The following is a 22,876-nucleotide window of genomic DNA, read 5'->3' on the forward strand; positions in this document are numbered from 1 at the left end:
TTTCAGATCCATGAAAACTACCAGTGATTCTGATACACACAGATTGTATAAAGGTTGAGTTTTGTGTGGAAGGCAAAACTAAAGAGGTACTACAATGCATTTGTATTTTACTCTTCATTTCAAAGATGAGTCTATAACTTGTTAAAATATATTCACTAGATTTCATATAGATGAATGACAGCATCATGGAATTACCACTCATTAGTGGGGATTGTATCTGAAAACTCCATCTGTGGCAGAAGACGCTTAATATCTATCTGTGTTTCATGGTCACACATCATAAGAAGAGTAATAGGTTCTCACCTTCCTTGAGTATTTGTTGCTCACACACAAAAGGAGTCCAGCTGAGAAGGAAGCCCATCAATAGCGGGAGGGTCCCTGAAAACATACATACAAGTAATATTATACAAACTGAGCAGGTTATGTTTAGGGGTACACATGTGTACACATGCATGTAATAGTAATTAATGAAAAATGAGGTCATGGATTTGAAAAAGGGCATATATGAAAGGCTTTGGAAGGAGAAAAGAGAAAGGAGAAATGATATAATTGTATTCTTAAAAATAAAAGAAAAATATAAAAATTAATAGGAGATGATAGAAAATGGTAATAACCACAGCAAATTGTATCCATGTATAAAACTGTAAAAAAAAAAATTAAGAAGAAAATAGACTAGTAGTATGATGAGGATTTTGCTTTGAATCTGAGGCTGTTCCTTATAGGAAATGCTTTTATTTATAAAAAAAAAAAAGTTTATTGCATAAGTTTCAGTTACCTAGCAAGGAGACAGATAGCTGTTAAAATAACTAGCAAGAATCTACTTAATGATTTGAAAGTAAATGTATATAAAAAAGTGTAGTACAAATGTGCCCAAGGTAGTCAGGTAACAATGCTTCTTGGAAAAAATGGAATTTTATGACAAGAACACAAAAGATTGTACAGAAACACACAAAGGAATATAATAGAAAGTTATTGATTTTCATATGAAATAAAAAGTTTCTTATTTTCTCCTTCTTAGAAGAAAGTGGCCAGAGGTCAAGATCTAGTCAAATGATCTCATAATGTATATTTCTGTTATTGTTTATACTCTTTAAAAAATTTTAAAATTAAGTTAATTAATTAATTAATTAATTTTACATCTCAAATGCAGCCTCTTCTCCCTCCTCTCCTCCCAACCCCTCCTCCTACTTCCCCACTGCTTGCCACACAATCCACCCCTCCTCCAAATTCACTCAGAGAGGACCAGGCCTCCCATGGATATCAGCAAAGCGTGGTATACCAAGCTGCCTTAAGACCAAGCACCTCCCTCTGAGGCTGGGCAAGGCAATCCAGCATGAGAAGTAGATTCTCAAGATCCAGCCAAAGCACCAGAGACAGCCTCTGCTCCCATTGTTAGGGGTCTCCCAATAGACCAAGCTATACAACTGTCACATATATGCAGAGGGCCTAGGTTGGTCTCATGCAGGCTGCTTAGTTGCTGGTTCAGACTTTGTGAGTTCCCATGAGCCTGGTTAGCTTTTTCTGTGAGTTTTCCCCTGATTCCCCTGACCCATTGCTCCTAAATCTCTCCCCCTCTTCTCAGCAGGACTCCCTGAGCTAGCTCGGTCCAGTGTTTGGCTGTGGTCTTTGAATCTGCCTCCATCAGTCACTAGATGAAGGCTCTCAGATGAGAACTGGGGTAGTCACCAATCTAATCACAGGGGATGATCAGTTCAGGCTATGCATCCACTGCTGCCAGTAGTTTTAGTTGGGGCCACCTTATAGATTTGTGGAAGTTTCCCTTGCATTAGGCTTCTACCTCATGCCATAAAGTCTCCCTTTCCAGTTTTTCCCCCAGAACTCTTCCCTCTTGCCACCCCTGATTCCAATTCCTCAAGTTCCCATGCCCACCCACCGCTAGTTAAACCAGAAGTTCTCCTTTATTTACCCTGCCCAGGGAGATCCATGTGTCCCCCCTTGGGCCTTCCTTGTTACCTAGCCTCTCTGGGTCTGTGGAGTGTAGCATGCTTATCCTTTATTTTATAGTTATTAACCACTTATGAGTGAGTACATTCCATGTGTGTCTTTCTGGGTCTGGTTATATCACTCAGGATGATTTTTTTCTAATTCTATCCATTTGCCTGTGAATTTACTGTCATTGTTTTTAACAGCTGAATAGTACTCCATTGTGTAATTGTACCACATTTTATTTATCTATTTTTTGGTTGAGGGTCATCTAGGTTATTTCCAGTTTCTGGCTATTATAAATATAGCTGCCATGAACATAACTGAGCAAGTGTCCTTGTGGTATGATTTAGCATCCTGTGAGTATAAGCCTAAGAGTGGTATCACTGGGTTTTGAGGTAGATTGATTCCTAGTTTTTCTGAGAAATTGCCATATTGATTTCCAAAGTGGGTGTACAAGTTTGCGTTCCCACTGGTCTTCCTGGAAAAGAGGAAATGACAGTTGTCCTCATGGAATTGTGCCTTGAATTCTATTGTATCTGCTCTGGTGTTTCTCTGACAAAACTTTTGCTTGTAGTTTCCATAGCCCTTCTCTAGTAAAAAAGGCACTTCATTTCTTTAGGTATCTAACAACAGCCTTTTATGTTTATATACTGTTTTACCTAGCTAAATTCTGATTCATTCCAGGAAAACCACAAATGTACCACTTCTTTAGGTGAGACCTTCAGTTCCATGGCAGGCAACTCTATCTCCATCCAGTCTGGAGTCCAGGAGTCAGACTCCAACACATCTGTCAACATATGTCCAACATCTGTCAACAGGAGTAGATCCTCCCAGAGGCCTTGATTCTTAGTTTATAAATACCCATATTCTTGTGGTGAATGGTGACATGTCGTTATCCTCAAATCTGAGTCCCAACTTTCTCTTGTGAGGAGACCAGGAGTATTGGATTACATGTAATCTGGTAACTATGTTAACTTAATTACCTCTATGTAAACTCCTGATGTCCCCACATTCTTAGTACCTAATCCTCATACTCTGAGGTGGAGGAGGGCTGAAGGTTAAGCCATTTAAATTACCAGAATAAGAAAATTAAACCTAACCCTCTGAGACTGCAACTGTTCCCTGAAACAGAGCCTGCCAGTGGTGATTGGACTAAGACGTGAGCTTTTGTTTAGGTGGGGCCTAGGGGCACAACCCTGCACCCCCACACCTCCACCCATTGAAGTCCCAGTCTCAAGCCAATAGGCAGGCCTCCTGCAGACAGTTTGGACTGCCACCATCCCCCACCAGACCCTACAACCTCAAAGCCCCACCTCCCCCAAATCCCACACACCCTCCCAGACTGCAACTGTTCCCTGAGACAGAGGCTGTCAACACCTGATTGGACTAAGAGGTGAGTCTTTATCCTCATACCTGAATACCCCAGCCCTTAGGCTTTGGGCCCAAAGGGACACAGCCTTGCACCCCCACACCACCACCCATTACAATCCCAGTTACAGACCAGGCAGGAGGCAGATCTCCTGCAGACAGGTCAGACTACCACCATCCCCCACCAGACCCTGTAACCCACCCCTCCCAACATGTGCTGAGCTACTCCCTGAGACAGAGCCGAGGAGCGCCAATTGGACTAAGCTAGCACTGCTCCCTGAGACAAAGAGTCCATCAATACCAATTAGACTAAGAGCTCCCACTGGACCAAGAGTATCGATCAGACCAAGAGAGGCTCCCTCAGACACAGACACCTCTTCTACCAAGTGGAGAAAGAGATGGGTAGATGCCAGTGCAAAAATACAGTCACCAACATAAAAACCAATATGGCCCCATCAGAACCTACATCAGCAAGATCTGAACATCCCAACACAGAAGAAACAGAAGAAATCGACCTTAAAAATGACCTTAAGAAGATGTTACAGATCTTAAATGAGGAAATAAAAAATTCCTTTAAAGAAATCAAGGAAAAGTCAAACAAAAAATGGGCATAGTTCAGTAAATCCCTTAAAGAAAGCCAAGAGAAAGCAATTAAACATGTGAGGGAAACTGTTCAAAATTTGAAAACTGAAATCGAGACAGTAAAGAAGACACAAATTGAGGGAATGCTGGAAGTAGAAAATCTGAGTAAACGAACAGGAACTACATATACAAGCATAACCAACAGAATGCAGGAGATGGAAGAGAGGATCTCTGGCATTGAAGATACCATAGAGGAAATAGATTCATCAGTCAAAGAAAACAATAAAGCCAACAAAGTCAGGACCCAAAATGTCTAAGAAATTTGGGACACCTTGAAAACACCAAACCTAAGAATAATAGGGATAGATGAAAGAGAATAATACCAACTCAAAGGCACAGAAAATACATTCAACAAAATCATAGAGGAAAACTTTCCCAACCTAATGAAGGAAATGCCTATAAAGATACAAGAAGGTTACAGAACACAAAATAGAATAGATCCAAACAAAAAGTCCCTAACCACATAATAATCAAACCACTAAACACACAGGATAAAGAAAAAATACTAAGGGCTGCAAAGGAAAAAGGCCAAGTGTCATATAAAAGCAGACCATAAGAATAAGACCTCACTTCTCAAAAGAAACTCTAAAAGTCAGAAGATCCTGGACAGGCATTATACAGACACTAAGAGACCATGACTATTAAGAGACCCAGACTATTATACCCAGCAAAACTCTCAATCAACATAGATGGAGTAAACTAAATATTCCACGATAAAACCAGATTTAAACAATATCTTTCCACAAATCCAGCCCTATAGGAAGCACTAGAAGGAAAAATCCAATCTAAAGAAGTTAGATACACCCAAGAAAGCATAGGCAATAGATAGTTACACACCAACAAATACCAAAGAAGGGAAACATACAACACTACCACCAAAAAATAACAGGAATTAACAATAACTGCTCATTAATATACATCTTATGGGGGCATTTTCTTAATTGAGGTTCTCTCCACTTATATGACTCTAGTCCATGACAAGTTGACAGAAATCCTTCTAGCACATCATTTTATATTGTATTTTGTTATATTTTCTTTTCTTGATTTGTGGAGGTTTGTTGTTGTACTGTCTTTTTTCTTTTTGAAAAAAAATTAAAGTTGGATTGGTAAGGACTGTGGAGGATTTGGAAGGCCTTGGGGAGGGGATGATATGTTCAAAATATATTCATAATTAATCCTCACACCTATGAACATATGATTTTAGACAAAGAAGCCAAAACTGTACCATGGAAAAAAGAAAGCATCTTTAACAAATGGTGCTGGCATAACTGGATGTCAACATGTAGAAGATTTCAAATACATCCATATCTGTCACCGTGCACAAACCTCAAGTCCAAGTGGATCAAAAACCTCAACATAAAATCAGTTACACTGAACCTGATAGAAGAGAAAGTAGGAAGTATTGCATTGCCACTGGACATCACTTCCTAAATATAACACCAGTAGCATAGACACTGAAAGCAACAATTAATAAATGAGGACTTTTGAAACTGGGAAGATTTTGTAGGGCAAAGGACATGGTCAATAAGACAAAACAACAGCCTACAGAATAGGAAAAGATCTTCACCAACCCCACATCTGACAGAGGGTTGATCTCCAGAATATATAAAGAACTCAAGAAACTAGACATCAAGATACTTAAAAATCCAATTAAAAATGTGCTATAGAGCTTAACAGAGAATTTTTAACAGAAGAATCTCAAATGGCTGATTTAAGGAATTGTTCAACATCCTTAGTCATCAGGGAAATGCAAATCAAAACAACTCTGAGATGCTATCTTACTCCTGTCAGAATGGCTAAGATAAAAAACGTTGAAGACAGCCTATGTTGGGGATGATGTGGAGGGAGGGGAACACTCCTCCACTGTTGGTGGGAATGCAAACTTGTACAGCCACTTTAGAAATCAGTATGGTGGTTTCTCAGAAAATTGGAAATCAATCTTGCTCAAGACCTACTAGCTACACCACTCTTGGGCATATACCCAAGGAATGCTCAATCATACTACAAGGACAAATGCTCAACATATTCATTATTCATAGTAGCCAGAACCTGGAAACAACCTAGATGCTCTTCAACTGAAGAATGGATAAAGAAAATGTGGTACATATACACAATGGTGTACTACTCAGCAGAGAAAACCAATGACATCATGAGGTTTGCAGGCAGATGGATGGAACTAAAAAATACCATCCTGAGTGAGGTAACCCAGACTCAGAGAGACAAACATGGTATGTACTCACTCATAAGTGGATACTAGATGTAATGCAAAGGATAACCAGACTGAAACTCATAGCTCCAGGGAGACTGGCTAGTAAGGAGGACCCTAGGAAGGACACATGCATCACCCAGCAAAGGAGAAATAGATGAGATCTACATGAACAAACTGAGAGTTGGGGGGGGGCAATGGAGGGCAAAGAATGGTGAATATACATAGGGGAATGGGAGTTTTGAACTGGAACAGGGATGGAGTGGGAGATCAAGGAAAGAGATACCAGGATAAATGAAGACATCATGGGAATAGGGAGAAACAGTGTGTTAGGGAAGTTCCTAGGAATCCACAAGGATGACTCCACCGCAGACTACTGGCAATAGTGGAGAGGGTACCTGAACTGTCCCCTCTGGTGATCAGATTGTTAAATACCCTAACTGTCATCATAGAGCGAGCCCTCATCCAGTGACTCAGAGAAGCAGATGTAGAAATCCACAGCCGGGTGCCAGGCTGAGTTCCAGGAATCCAATCAATGAGAGAAAGGAGGATTCTATGAGCAAGGGTCATCGAGACTAAAGGGAAAAAGTAAAGAGACAACTAGCCAAACTAGTAGAAACACATGGACTGTGGACTAATAGCCGAGGAGCTCCCATTGTACTGGACTAGACCCTCTGGATAGGCAAAACAGTTGTTTAGCTTAACCCGTTTAGGGGGCCCCCGAGGCAGTGGGATAGGAACCCGTCCTAGTGCATAAGCTAGTATTTGGTATCTAGTGCCTATGGTGAGACACTTTGTGTAGCCTTGGTGCAGGGAGGGGGCTCTTGGACCTGCCTCAACTGATTGTACCAGGCTCTGCTGACTCCCCATGGGAGTTCTTGCCTTGGAGGAGGTAGGAATAGGGAGTGAGTTGGGGGAAGACTGGGGGGCAGGCAGAGGGAGGACAGGGGAATCTGTGGTTGGTATGTAAAGTGAATAGAAAATTTCTTAATAATAATAATAATAATAATAATAATAATAATAATAATAATAAAGAAACAAAAAAAAAAGAAAAGAAAAGAGTGCCTTACAAGCTTGCCTACAGCCCAAACTTATGGGGGCATTTTCTTAATTGAGGTCCCCTCCATTTACATGACTCTAGTCCATGACAAGTTGACAGAAATCCTTCTTGATTTGTGGAGGTTTGTTGTTGTACTGTGTTTTTCCTTTTTGAAAAAAATTAAAGTTGGATTGGTAAGGACTGTGGAGGATTTGGAAGGCCTTGGGGAGGGGATGATATGTTCAAAATATATTCATAATTAAAAATCATTTTTAAAAATAAAAAATAATAAAATGATAAAAAACCATTTCAATAATAAATATATAATAAAAAGAAAATTTCCCAACCAAAAACAAACAAACAAGAAATCACAACTATCAGTAATGTCCTCATTACCAGACTTCACTTCTATAAAGTAAACAGTGGCTGAAGGACCGCTTCCTCTCGTCTTCAACTGTGTGGTGCCTTTAAGAATGAGGCTGACCTTCTTCATGTCTTCATGACTCAGTACCAGGAAGTTGTCCCATTCTTTCAAGGACAGCCAGCCATGGGTGTGCTCAAACCATGATCCATTTATGCTTGTGTAGAGAGGAAGAAAGTGTCAATCAGAAAACATGAGAATGGGACAGCTTGATTTTCTTCACTTTTCTGCTTTACTAAGAAAAATTAAACCAGTCTGCATTTACAGCATTCAACATGATGTTTGAGGTACACACACACACAAACACACACACACACACACACACACACACACACACACAAATAGTGAACTGATAAAATCAAGTTCATTAACAAACTCATCACCTTATACATTTACCACTGGAGACATCCTACTGGTACGTTGCAAGGACAGGAACATGTGCTGGGAAAATCAGTCACACTAATACAGGAAGTCAGAGGGTCTAGGGCATGGCCAGGCTTGGACTTTTTAGTTACTATCCTGTCTGGAGATCTATCTTAACCCCTTCAGAGGGAGAGCCCCCACCCAATGGCATCCATATCTGAGGTTACTATATTTTTTAAGAGTGTCTCATTGAGACCCAGCCTCCAAAATGTGGATCATTGGAGACATTCTAAGAATAGCCTTCTACTTTATGCCAAACTTTTATGTCCATTCACAGTGCTAGTCTGATGTGTTTTCCAAAGTCCCAGTGTCTTTACTGTTCTTGTTCTGGTTGTGCTCACTCTTTATGTATCAGTTTCCATTGCACACTTGCACTGCTCCCTGTTACCCGAGGGGCTAACTGAATCAAGTCAGGAGAGAAGCCAAGAGTTCAGACAGGGTAAGGCTAGTAGGAAACATGAATTCAAAGAGTCTAAAACTGGACTGGAGGCGAGGGTAAATGATCTACAGAGAATTTGTACAGCAAATGTGAATTAGGCAATGCATGACAGAGTTAGGTCACTTAAAGAGGTTAAAAGTTGGACTCAGGAGATGGCTCAGTGGAAAGCATTTGTCAAACGTGTGAGGACCTGAGTTTGAATCCTCAGAAACCATGTAAAGATGGTGGTACAGCTTCTGTTTGTCACACCGATGTTCCTTCCCTGAGATGGGAGTGGAGACAGAAGATTTCCCTGAAGGTTGGAAACAGCTAATCTGGCACACACAAGATGAACAAGAAATAAGAGACCTTGTTTCAAACAAGGTAGATAGCAACACCTGATGTTGTCTTCTGACTTCAAACTCAAACCTCAAACCTTAGCACAAGAATGCCCACATTCACACATAGGCATTCATGTCATCATAAACCCATATACATATATACATCATGAGAAAAGCCAAATGCAAGCCAGATGTGGTGGCACAGATCTGTAATACCAACACTCAGGAGGTAGAGACAAGAGAAGTTCTGGAGTTCAATGTCTTTTGCAGATGCTCAGTGAATGTGTCCCAGCCTGAACTCACCAGACTCTGTCTCAAAACAAACAACAGTTGTAAAAGCATGTCAGTGAAGACACAAGTAATAAGCTTATGACATATGTCTAGATGATAATTAACAGTGGTTTTGTCATGAAACTAGTAAAAAGATATTTATTTTGGGCAATGATTACAAAGGGTGTGTCAACAAGCCTGGCCTCACTCTTGCTACATAAACAAGGATGGCCTTGAATTATTGATCCACTTCTCTCCACTCCAAGAGTTCTGGAATTAAAGGCTTGAACCTTCCTACTGAGCCTGGATATCTGTTAGTGGTTACACTCTAATTGTTACACTCCAGTGACAAGATCTAATGCCTGGATCCAACAACAAATAACCACAAAATCTGTGTGTTAATGGGGAGTCATTTTCAACAAGCATACAAGTCAGTACCTTCCTCATGGTGATGTATACTAGGAAAACAGAAAGATATGATGACAGAGACACATGGAAGGAATGGTATATTATTTGGTGTTGGAAAGAAAGATTCCCATCAATACAACAATTTATTGGTTGAAATCAACTGAAGGTATGAATCAAGGTTGTATGACATCATTAATAATCACACCAATGAAGTATGTGACATAGGTACCTGTTTGTGTGTGTGTGTGTGTGTGTGTGTGTGTGTGTGTGTGTGTGTGTGTGTGAGAGAGAGAGAGAGAGAGAGACAGAGACAGAGACAGAGACAGAGAGACAGAATCAGAGAGACAGAGACAGAGAGACAGAGACAGAGTGATAAAATAGAGAGATAGAGAGACAAAGAGATGCAGAGAGGCAGAGAGACACTGAGAGAGGGAGAGGGAATCCTTGTGATCTTTTAGAATCAGCTGAGCACTTGTGTTGAGGAAGATCTGCTCTTTGGGAAAAATAGAAAGGGCTCTGTCAAGTGGGCCAGGGCAGACAACCACCAGAGGAATCTGAACTTTACCTCTCTTCTCAGTTCACATTTGTCTGCAATTTCTCACAGCTATACTTTTCATTTTTCAGTGTCTGATTTTGCATAGGACGCATTTTTCCTGAATTGATTCTATATGCTACAATACAGACCTGCCAAGCCAGATGTGCCCAGCAGTGCAATAATGATGCACCTGTTACGGGGTAATTAAGTGATGTCTGCTTCAATGTGAAGCTTGATCCTCAAGGAGGCAACACATGCCTGGTACCATAACCCGAATCATAACCCCATGGCTGGAGTGGTCATAGGTCCTAAGTGGGGCTCCTACTAATGTTTAACTAAGTGGTCATGTTGTCAAATTGCTTTCTAAATGTTCATATTTCTACCCATGAATTTGTGCTGTTCTTCACCTTCATCTTTTTTCATTGGGCATTAGTTAATGTTGAGACTCTTAACTGATCAAAATGGAAAATAATTGACTGTGAGTGCTCAATAATTGATGCAATTTCCATATCACTCCACTACCCAAAGTTCAGGAAACATAACAGAACAGGGAATAGAAAGAATGTAAAAGCTAGAGGATCTGGAGGAGTGCTGTGAAATTGTCCTCTGTGAATCTTGCCCTCTGCGTTTGGCTTGGTTGTTGTGCAAATGAACTCATATCGTCAGTGATCACCCTATAGAAAAACTACATGAGATCAAGCCCATTAATATTTCAGCATGGATGGGGGCATGTCCTGAGATCCCATCTTGGCTGAAGAGCTATTGGCAATGAATGGCATCTGGATGAGTCAGGGTTTTTATTAATTTGGTTTATGTTCATGGTTAGGTTTCCCATGCCTTTGTGGATGGAATAACACTCATGCCGAAATGAGTACCACAAATTATCCGGAGTGGGTTTTGTTTTTTAAAAAGTCTTGAAGTTGTGATGTAGCTGTGTTTGGGCACCTATGGTGTGTTGGAGGGGTACTGGCAAGTGTAGTAGATCAAGATACATTATATTTTTGAAATCTCCAAAGAATAAAAATATCATGTAAAACAAGCAAAGGCATGAAAAGTAAATCAAGGACAGAAAATGACACTGGAAGAGCCAATGATTGTCTAGTTGAAGCTCTAAAACCAGATAATTCAGGAATAATGAACCAATATTTAAGGACATTATATTTGAGTAATTCCCATTATACCTGAAGGACACCAGTTCTCATATCCAAGACCTATTTACTCCAAGAATGAGTTTTTAAAAAATTCTTCAGAAACCAACTTGTAATGTCTTTTCATTATACCTATAGTTTAGTGCATCTCCCTACCATCATCAGAAATGTTTATCCATGGATGAATGGTGATGAACACAGAGACTGACAACTGTAAAAGATGCACACATTAAAAGACTTTGGAGTGATGAGCACTAAATGGGACTTCTATAGAACAGGTTTTCCTCCCAAGGCTCAGTAGTCACTTTTTGATGCAGAAGGAATGTATTATAGAGGCAGAGGTGGTAGATGACTACACCAAAACAGTGTTTTCTGTACACCTCATGGCAATTGCACACACGAATGTACAACAGTTGTGACTCATGTACAAGATCTGTACAAACTTAGGCTAGACAAAATTCCTGCATGGAGGTGGAGTTTAGCCATGATGTCCGACCTCTGGTAAACTATTGAAAGCTTCCTGAAAAGAGTCAGTTTTCTTCAAAAATGTGGTATCTAATGATTGACCAAACTACTGGATATTAAGAGTATATAGGCATCATCAATTGGATTGGATGACTTTACAAACTGAAAGATGGCTGATCAGTTAAGACATTTGGTGCTCTTGCAAAACATTTGGGCTAAATTCCCAGTATCCACATGATGACTCATTATCTCAACTCCAGAGGATCTGATGCCATAGTCTGGATAATGCATGTATTGTGGTTCATATACATAAATGCAGGTAAAAGGTATAAAATAAAAATAAATCTTTAAAAATGAATAAATAAAACTGGGTGCTTCTAGAATGAGAGAAGGATATGGGAGAAATGGAAGAGGGGAACAAATTATGATAAAAACAATTCATGAAATTATTAAAGTTAAAAATATAAAGACACTTCATGCAGAAACAGATCATAGAGATATTGTGAACACTAAAGAACATTAGCCCTTCAAACAAAGGAAAAATGCACTGAAGATCAATTAAGAGAATGCCTTGTTTTGCCATTGTATACCTGGAGATCCAGAGAAAATGCAAGGCCCTGGAAAGTTGTAACTAATAAAATTATTTACAAAGATATATGTTATTTTCTATATGTTTGTGTGTTTTTATGTGAGAATGCATATGTGCCTGGGTGTATACTAACACAGGAGAGAACAGAGGGTCAGTTCCCCTGAAGCTGGAATAATAGAATGCTGTAAACCACTCAGTGTGGGTGCTGGGAAACAAATTTCAGCTTTGAAAAATCAACAAGTGTTATTGACCCCTGGGCCATCTCTCCGGCCCCTAATGACATCATTTTAAAGAGAATGTTATAAAAGCAACTTTATTGCACAATTGAAAGTAGAAATTAGCAAAAAAAATCTACAAAATATTGGAAAAAATAAATAGAGATATAAAAGGAATGGTGGGGTTATTTATGGCTCAATGTGTAGAAGTGCTTATCATATAAGCCTTATGATCAGATCTCAGTCTCAGTCATGCACATAAATTTGGAGACAATTGACACCACAAAGTTGCTCTCAGGTTCTCACAGGTGTTCTGTGACATATGTTTACCAGCACTGACACTTATGCACACACATATACACCATAAATATTTTTTAAGGGGAAAAAGAAAGAATATAGCATGATGGCAAGGTAGCAGACTTAGTAGAATCCATCAAGAACAAAGATACATAATATAAAGAGAAGAATGGTAATTCCAAGATATCCATGACTCTATGAAAAGAATAAATACAAGGTTCACAGTCATAGGAAACATTAGGAAACATTTTAGAAGTCATTTCTCATAGTTAGGAAAAAAAATGTTTTGGTTGCTCTTTTTTTTTTTTTTTTTTTTTTTTTTTTTTTTTTTTTTTTTTTTACTGTTAGCTAGATAGAACCTATAACTACCTTGTAAGAGAGTCTTAATGAGGAATCATCTAGATAACATTGACCCATGAGCATGCCATTGAAAGTCTCCTGATGGTTAATTGATAATGTAGAAGGACAAAGGACATATTGTGGACAGCACCATTCCCATCTTGGGGGAAAGGGGAGTCCATAAATGTATAAGAGAGGAAATAGATGAGGGTTGTTGCTGAATGAGTGTGGGTTCACACAGGTCCATGGGAAGAAGACACAACACACTTTAAGGATGTCTTTAGTCTTTCCACCTACAAGGAGAATCAGCCTCTCACTACTAAGACACTTTCCCTTAGCCAAGGGCATCTTTATTGTTTTACAAACTTACACTTTTAGTAAGTTGATTTCCATCTCCTCAAAGCATCACTATGAAGCTCCAAGGAGACAGTACCAAATGCAAATTCTCAATTAAGGAATATCACAGTGTGTTGGATGTTTCCCAACCATGTTTTGCATATGTTTTGTACCTTTGGGAAACTCTCAGGCAAGATTCACATGGAGAACAACAAGGGAAACAAAAGGTAACTGAGAAACAAAAGGTGGATTAAGGCTAGTCCAGATTAAGGCTGGCTCCAGACCAGGTATAACTCAGTGGGAATTCTCCCATCAGATCCCCCTTTCTTATACAATAATTAATTATTTTGGGGATTATAGCCTCACAACACAGACAGCTTGCCCCCTATTTTTCTGTTTTACAGTATTATGTAAGTAAGCCAAAACATATTTTAAAGCCACTAAGTTTACTATTTCTAGCACAAAAGTAAAACATGCTTAAAAAATAAATCTATTAAAGTGTTAAAGTGATCCATAGGGGGAAATGAGGCTATAGTATTTGCAAGGCCTTCTATAATATCCATTCCTGTCATATCAGGTAACTTTTTATAAAAGTTTCCTTAATTTCTTGCGGTAAATCAGAAATCATTTGAGAAGAATTAGGGTGACCCATAAAATGCATGTTAACCTTTTCCCAATCATACTTGCTTTCAATAAACTTTAAAGGTGTAATATAATAAGATGTAATGTTCTAATCACATTTTAATTTTATCTGCTCCTTTAATATTTATAACTGATCTCCCAACAATGAAATAAGTTTGTTATTAGTGAACTATAACAGTTTGTCTCAAATCAATTAACTCACTATCTCACTATTTACCCTACTTTGTTCAGTACAAAGTTCATAAGAGTGTTTGTGTCAGTTTCTGACAAACTCAGCAGTTTGAATTTCTTTATGATACGTCACTCCATCTATTGCAGCTGCAGCCATTAATGCCATAATTCTGATAATAACTGCAATAGCCAGTGCAACCATTTGATGTGTCCTTTTTAATATTCGTTCAGTGAGTTTCTGTACCAGGATCATCACAGGAGAGTCTTGCCATAGCTTCGGTAACCTCATGGATATCCAGATTGCTAGCCTTGCTCTATGAATGTACAAATTTTCAGAGGTTAAGTTTAAAGGTATATTGAATTAACACAGGTATGAAGGGTCCAGCATTCACAAGTGATGCTGTAATTATTAGGGTGCCATTGTACAGGCCCATTTAGAAACAAGTAAAGTAATGGTTTGCATGCCATAAAAGGATGGCTTTGATTTAGTTTAAATTACAAAGTATACTTATCATCCTAAATGTTTGGTTTTCCTTCCCATGCTTTAGAGGGTGGGAGGAACTTGCCAATTTCCACAAGTTAGTCTGAATTGAATTGCCAGATTGCAGGAAACGCCTTGACATCCCAACTCCACGTAGTTGGATAGGTTCATTAACAGAAGCACTGATTTCTACAGTTCCATTCAAACTATACTACTTCCACCTTAACTCCGAGTGACACTATTTTCCTTGAGGGAAGCAATAGGGGCTCCACTCTATGATGTTTTCTTGGGAGACATTAATTAGCACTTGAGGTTTCTCACTATTACATTGTCGCCAATGCACCCAGTCAGATTCCTTGTTGGTAACCCTCATCTCACAGAATGGTAGATTTATGGAAATAGTAGCATTAATCTACTTTCCTTTGAAACCATACACATAGAGCATATAAAATTTATTGTGATAATCTTGGGTAGTGTTGACTATGGATAGCTATACTTGAAAGGTTATATTTAAACATTGAATTTCATTTCCCATACAAATAGGAATTCCTCGTACTTCCACAGTGTAATTATTAATCACTCTACCTTCCTCATTGGCTGAGCAGGACTTCGGTTGTCATAAGGATCATGTATCCAAGAAGATTCATTGACAATTACAGGAATATTTGTACCTCCCCAACCTACTGCTAAATTAATTGGGGGATTAGGAATAAAGGCTCAATAATTATGATCCATCCCTTTTACCTGCACCATCACCACTGAAAGCAGGGCAGGAAATAAGTTTGTAGCATTAAGAGGTTTGTGAGTCATGTGAAGTATGGCCTCCCCTTTGTCACACAAATTCTTAAGCTGTCCCCAGGTGGGAGAATTAGTTGTTTGTTCCAGAGGCCTCCTGTGTCTTGTCTGTCACAGAGGCATCTCTGTAGCTGCAGTATCTGGGAGATGTCTCTTGCTCAGATTTTTATCATTTTGATGGGATCCAGAATTTCGTATCTCCTGTTTAAACATAAGCATATATGTTATGACCCCATAATAACACCTCCCTTTTTTCCCATACAGATGTCATGGCATCCTTGTAGTGCACAGGCTGATTAAAATCATCATTTTTTTCCTATGGTCCAATGCCTTTCAGTAGTTGTTGTCTCTGTTTCATTAACATTTAGAAAATGTAAGGTTAGTAAGGCAGTTAGTTAGTAAGTAAGTTAGTTATGCAGTCTATCACTGGGGTCCTCATATCCCCGTTCTGTTTAGCAAGCATCTCCTTTAGAGTATGATTAGATCTTTCAATAGTTGCTTGCCATGTAGGATTAAATGGTATTCCTGTAACATGTTTAATGTTGCAATGTGAAAAAAAAAGTTTCATTTTACTGGAAACACAAGCTGGGTATTATCAGTTTTAATTTGTATCAGTAGGTGCATTACAGCCATTGTTTCTAATAAATGTGTAATTACAGAATCAGCATTTCAGACCTCAAGGCAGAAACCCATTGAAACCTTGAATATGTATCAATGTTATCATGAACATATTTTAATTTTCCAAATTCTGGTAAATGAAACACATCCATTTGACAAATTTCATTCCTTTGTGTACCTTTAGGATTAGTACCTGCAGGTGAAGGACCTTGATTTTTTATAATTTCCTTAGCCAGTTGCCAAGAAATGGAAAATTTTTTCTTGTAACTTTTACTTTAATATGATGTTTCTTATAAAATTCTGAAGCTTCCCAGACATTTCCTGTCAATAACTGATCAATCTCATTTCCTTTTGCTAAAGGTCCAGACAACCCAGTATGAGATAGGATGTGCGGAATATAAAGTGGGCAATTGCTTTCTTGTATTGCCTGTTGTAGTTCTATAAATAGTAAAGTTAATTCTGAATTATCAGGAATACATTTAGTAGTTTCTATATGCAATGCAATCCTTTCTCTTATTGAGAATCAGTAATTATATCAAGAGACCCATTAAAGTCTAATAAAACCATCAGAAAGGGCATACAGCTCTGATTTTTTTAATCAAATCATATAGGCTTTGAACAACCTTACTGATGTTCTCTTGTTTGTAACCAGCCATTCCTAATTTATTTGGATCAGTATAGAATGCAAGAGCCCCAGGAATAGGTGTTCTCTTCACTATGTGGGGAAGAATCCACTCAGTTCTTTTTATAACTTGTAGCCACTTATTTTTTGGATAATTGTTGTTAATTTCTCCTAAGAAATTACTACAAGCTCTCTGCCAATCATCATTAATCTCCTACAACTGCACAATTTCAGTATCAGTATAGGGTGATACAGTCTCAGCTGGATTCATTGGCAACAATTGACAAAGTCTTATTCTTCCCTTTATGACTAATTCAGAAACCTTTTCTATATAGATCTTTAACTTTTTATTCTGTTTGTGAACTAAAAATATAGATTCTAAAATATTATCTTCCATTTGCACAATAAGTCTAGTAGGGGAATGGGTAGAAGGCAAAATTACTGCAATACACTTATTTGTGAGATCTACTCAATCTACATAGGCATCTTGTAGTTTTTGTTCTGCTTGAGCTAATTACCTTTCAATCTCAGCTGTTAATTGTCTTGGACTGCTTAAATCTGAGTCACCTTACAAAATTTGAAACAAATTACTTAATTCTTGAGTAGACAGTCCAATGGTATGATGCAACCAATTAATATCACCCAATAATTTTTGAAACTCATTAAGAACAACTGATCTCTCCTAATCTTTACATTTTGCTACTGACTTCTCTCTTTATTTAATTTATAACCTAAATAACTAAGAGAATCCCTTTGTATTTTTTGGATAGCCAATTCCTGTCTGATCTAGCTTTTGTACAATCTGTGTAGCCTGTGACTTTGTCTATAATTATTTCCAGTACCTTTCCCAGGCACATGGCCCCACTTTTAACCTCAATTTATGAGCTGTCTCTGAAATCATAGGAATATTAACTTGAGCTCCGCATTGTTGTAAAAAATCTCTTTCCCATAAACTCATGAGTCTCTCAGCCGCATAGGCTTTACTATTCCTTTCTGTCCTTCAGACCCTATATATCAAACCCACTCTACACTCTGTTTTAATTGAGATAAGGTGCCAATGCCTATAAATTGAGTGGAGACTTCTTGTAAAGGCCAGTTAGGATCCCAGGATTCTTGTGAAAGTATAGATATATCAGCACCAGAAACCAATAATCATTCAATCTCAATCCCACTTAGTTTGACTTTTAATTTAGGCCATTCATCACTGAAAACTGTTGGCCAAAATAATTTCCCCCTCTACTCCCAAAGCTTCCAGTTCTACATATGCATGCTGCTTTGTCTTTAAGATATAGAAGCAATAATAATTGAGCCATTCTATTCCCAGGTTTTATTTCCATGGTCCTTTCTACAAATGCCATCATTTTAATTTCTCCCTTGTGATCTTCATCTATAATTCCTGGGTATACTATAAATCCTTGAGATGTTAAGCTATTTCTTCCCATAATTATTTCTACTATCCCTGGGGGAATAGGACAATACTCTTGAGTGGCTATCTTATAACAAGGAATTTGTGAGATAATGTAAGATGTTTGCACACTGCTAGTTCTAAAGCAGTGATTCCTGAAGGAGCACGCATTAAATATCTAATGCTGAATTTATGTTTCCCTGATGGCTCTGCTGATGATCCTTGCTGACAGGTAATTGGTAGCTCCTATTTGTTGCTGGAGAGCTTCTCTCCAGGTTCCCCAAGCCCCGCAGTCCCACAGTCCACTTATAAAATAATCACTCAGACGCTTGTATCACTTATAAACTGTATGGCCGTGGCAGGCTTCTTGTTAACTGTTCTTATATCTTAAATTAACCCATTTTTATAAATCTATAGCTTGCCACGTGGCTGGTGGCTTACCGGCTTCTTTACATGCTCTTCTCCTGGCGGTGGCTGCAGTGTCTCTCCCTCCTTCTTCCTGTTTCCCCAATTCTCCTCTCTCTTTGTCCCGCCTATACTTCCTGCCTGGTCACTGGCCATCAGTATTTTATTTACATAGAGTAATATCCACAGCACCTATTGTTTGTTCTTGGGCCCCAAGTTTGCCTTGCATCCAGTTTCTTGACAGCAAAGGGTTATCATGCATCTCTCTCTTTGATCTGTATTTGTTAGCCCAATGTTTACCTTTACCAAATGTCTTTCAAATCCCTGAGATTTGAGGCTTTCTATTCTGATTATCCTCCAAAGAGTTACCTTTTTTAGTAACAGAATGATAACAATCTTTCCTTAAATGTCCCAATTTCCCACAGTTAAAGCATCTTTTATTCTGAGATTTAAGGCCTTTAGCTAAAGCTTGTCCAGTTATATTAGCATTATATTTTGTGGATCCAATATCAGCAATAGCTTTAATCCATTCCTCTAAAGGGGCTCCCTGAGCCTTCAATGGCCCTATGGTTTTTGGCAATCAGTATTAGCATTCTTAAAAACTAAAGACTCAATTAAAACTTTTCTGACATCTGGATCAGCCACTGCTCTATGCACTGCTGAAGTTCAACTGCAAAATTCAGTGTAGACTTCTCCTGCACTTTGTGTGATTTTGTGAAGGAGACAAATCTTTTCTCTGGTTCTGTGACCTTATCCCAGACACTTAAAGCCACTAGGAGACATTGCACTGTCATAGTATCATCAAATTGTATTTGTCTTTGTAAAACAGTATACTGACCCTCTCCTCACAATTGGTCCATTATTATATCTACTCCTCTAGTCTGATTATGCTGTTCCATGGCTGCTGCTTCCTCTCTACTCCAAGTAAACCATTGTAATTGAGGATTAGCTTCTAGTATGGCTGCCATGAGGCTCTTCCAATCTTGTGGAATAACTATTCTGAATAGCCCAATTATTTAAAACCCATTTTACATGAGATGAATGCATCCCATATGCCATCACTGCTTCTTTTACTCTTTTCAGATCTTCCATGTCCATAGGTAGGTCTCCAATTAAATTGAACATAACCTTGGGGATATTGATTATTTGCAGGCATCTGTTGCATAGTAGCTGGGAACACCTGCTGAGGTGTTCTTATGATCTTAGGCAACCATTCCTCAATTCCATTATAAGGTGGTGCTGTTGGGCCATAATTAAGTATTTCTCATTTTTCTACTGGGAAAATTCATTTTCTTCCCCCATTTTCTATAGGGAAAATTTTCCTTTTAAATCTTTCTGCTTCCCTTCTTACTACTGGGAAGATTTCTTCTTTTTCTCCTTTCTTTCCCTTTCTCCTTCTGGGATGTTTACTTTTTTTCTGTCTTGGGAGCTCTTGTGTGCAGTTAACTTTCAGCCCTTCCTATTTCTTAATCTGTTTTATCTGATGAAGACGGAGAAGAGTCATCTCCAGTGTCCTGGCTTCCCTCACTTTCACTGTCCTCTGAAACAGCATTCCTATCATCCTGTAAAGGAATATTCTCTTCTGCTGATTGACATATCCTAGCCTGAATGTCTTCCCTTTTCATTTGCTGTTCTGCTTCAGATATAACTTTAAGTGACTACTCACTCTGCAATGGCTCCAGAGTATTTGAAATTAAAGACCAAGTTTTTAACAGTATGGGCTTTCTTTTCTGATGAGCTTTCCTCAAAGCTCTCAACATTTGCTTCCATGCTGTCAATTTTAATTGAACATGAGGAATTGCCTGAAACCAAAGGTAATGCCATTCAATTAATATAAAAAACTTTCTAAGTTGTTTTTCCCTTTACTTTCACTCCATTTCCATTAACAGGCATTTTAGTAACTGCATATACCATTGCTCAGGAGATGGAATGTTGCCCACAACCCTGCCAATCCTCTTACCCTGAGAGCCAAATTTCCTCTAGTCCTTCAAAGTATCTGGATCCACTGTTCTTTTTCAAGTCTCACAAGTGTTGTTGAACAGGTGTTTGTTCACTCAGTGTTGCTTAAGCCGAAGCGGTGCCCCTCGTGTCTGGTCACCGCCCATGGTGACCATGCCGGCGGAGCAGCATGCTGATTAAAAGAATCATAGCCATGGTTACCTTTTTAGAGCTTTATTGGGGGGTGGGGGGAGAGAAACAGAGAGAGAGACAGAAAGACAGAGACAGAGAGACAGAGAGACACAAAAGGGGGGGAGGTGCCCCGCCTGCAGGGCTTCAACGGGTTCTCGACCACCCTAAGGAGGGAATGTAGGGACAGGAGATACAAAGGAAAACACACCAAGTCTAGATTCTGATCAAGGTGCCACTTTATTTCCTTCCACAAAGATTTATATAGTTTCTGCAGGGTGGGGGGAGAAAGAAGCTGCCATCTGCATACAGTGGGGCAAACTAACAGGATGTTAGTATAGGATATTTACAGGGTGAGAGAGTCCTGTTGCTAGGCAACCTGACTGTAAGATGATCTAGTTCCCTGTCTTATTGGTGGTCTGTATATTTCCACTAACTAGAGATTCTGTCCTTGTCCCTGACAGGGAGGCATAGAGGGGAGCTGATGAGAGGAAGGAGCGGAGAGGAGAGGTGACAGAGAGCCCATAGAGGGCCCACCAGCTTTTTAGGCTGATGACATAATTAAGGATTAAATCCTTACATCCCAGACATTCCCTTATTATAAAAAAAGCAGGTAGATGTGACTAGGGGCATCGTTCCTCTCAAAAACTGCTTCCAGCTGATTTTTGGATGTTGGCTGGCTCTCGGGGGAATGGAGAAGGGGAGTTTTCCGAGGTAGACAGGCGTGTGGGATGCTGTCTGTCATCTGTTTGCTCTGGAGATGCGTATCCCTCTTGGCTGTGGCTGGGAACTTTCTGTTTCACAAGATGCTTTTAGCGGTTACAGATTCTTATTTGATGATCTCTGGACTCCGGTTCTGTGGTGGTCCTGTACCATTAGCTGAACAGTGAGTTAGAACAGGGAACTGGGAAGAGAAAAGCTTGTGATACAAGAGAATTTATTTATTTATTTATTTATTTATTTATTTATTTATTTATTTATTTATTTATTTATTTTTTGGAATTAGGAACAAGGCAAAGATCAAGGCCCTGTCTGTATGCACATGAGAAACACAGGCAGTAGATCTGGAGTGAAGCAATGAGCTCTTATTTTAGGTGGAAATCTTTTTTCATTAAGTAACTCTGAAGGTACAATTAAATCTGGTGAGGTGGTAAGGCTCTCCTCTGTACCCGACAATAAGGGAGAGGTGGCATCCCAAAACTCCCAGGACTGAGTCAGTGGCTCTGGTGTCCAGAAGGAAAGAAATGGATCACTTCCCTGCTGCGTTCTGGGTTCTCTGCCATGTATGTAGCCAAGCCTAGGTCTGTTGGAGGTCTTAGCTTGATGTACCCATGCATCTTGGTGCCTGGGGACAGCCAGCTGACTCTGTCTTTCTAGGCGGCACTTTTAACAAGGCTGTTGATGGCCTGGCAGGGCATCCGCTAGCCTGTGGCCTTTTCCTCACTTAAAACAGGGACCTAACAGCTTTTGGGAGTGAGGGAGTGCCAGCACTTGGCAATTTTGTTTTCAGGCTTTTATCTCTTCCCTGGCACACCTTAAATGCCACAGGTGACTCTTTTGCCCGTGGGGTCAGGAGCCTTGCTCTCCAGATGCTTAAGTTTTAGTCAGGGAGATCTGGGGAACAATGTCCATGTCCTGAACTTTTTTTTTTCTTTCTTTCTTTTCTGATGATTGGTGGCTTAAGGACAGCTTTTGGAAGACTTGTCTGAGGCTATAAGCTGATTTTTTTTTTTGCTTAAGAGCCATCCTGACTACTGTAAATTTATTTGTATGGATCTTAGCCTCTTCCAGACCTGTCTGTGCTTCTCAAGGCAGTTTGAGAATGGGTGGGTGGAGTTAAGGTGAGTTAGGGTGAGTCGTAGAAACCGCCCAAGTCCACCCACTTAAGCCTGCCCACTGCCAGTGGAAGTCGGATGCAAAAGGTTGCACGTGGTGATGCAGAAGTGGGGAAGGACAAGGGTTTAGTTAGAATTTTAGAAGAAAGCTTGGAGATAAAGTAACTCTTTTTTGCCCGTTCGCTGGCAGAAGTTCCCGCAACTCTGTTACGTGGCCAGGTTTACTGGTGCCCACCCGTATCCGCCAATGTATCCGCCCCTTTGTCCCATGACAGTAGCTGAGAGAAAAAATAAAGAAAACTAAAATAACAAACTGTGATCAGACTACAAATTGGGCGTCCCCAAAGAGTGGAGAGAGATCCATGAGT

The 22,876-nt window shown here is 39.4% G+C and overlaps 1 protein-coding gene across 15 annotated transcripts in view; it reads right to left on the reverse strand.

Moving 5' to 3' along the window:
- The window catches only part of LOC107400391 (binder of sperm protein homolog 2-like), a 33,492-nt gene that overhangs the window by 8,609 nt on the left and 2,007 nt on the right, over positions 1 to 22,876 (reverse strand). For 9 of the 15 annotated variants that reach the window (XR_013051110.1, XM_076571575.1, XM_076571574.1 and 6 more), the window contains 4 exons: positions 20,507 to 20,677; positions 15,446 to 15,697; positions 7,599 to 7,780; positions 304 to 378 (listed from right to left, as the gene is read on the reverse strand). Coding sequence is in view for 9 of the 15 variants with exons in the window: in XM_076571575.1 (XP_076427690.1) it covers positions 304 to 378; positions 7,599 to 7,695 (172 nt within the window). In the remaining 6 variants the exon portion in view is untranslated. The other 6 variants (XM_076571577.1, XR_013051114.1, XR_013051111.1 and 3 more) reach the window with 6 other exon arrangements.

This window comes from Peromyscus maniculatus, chromosome 1, assembly GCF_049852395.1.
Source record: "Peromyscus maniculatus bairdii isolate BWxNUB_F1_BW_parent chromosome 1, HU_Pman_BW_mat_3.1, whole genome shotgun sequence".
NCBI classification, from domain to species: domain Eukaryota; kingdom Metazoa; phylum Chordata; class Mammalia; order Rodentia; family Cricetidae; genus Peromyscus; species Peromyscus maniculatus.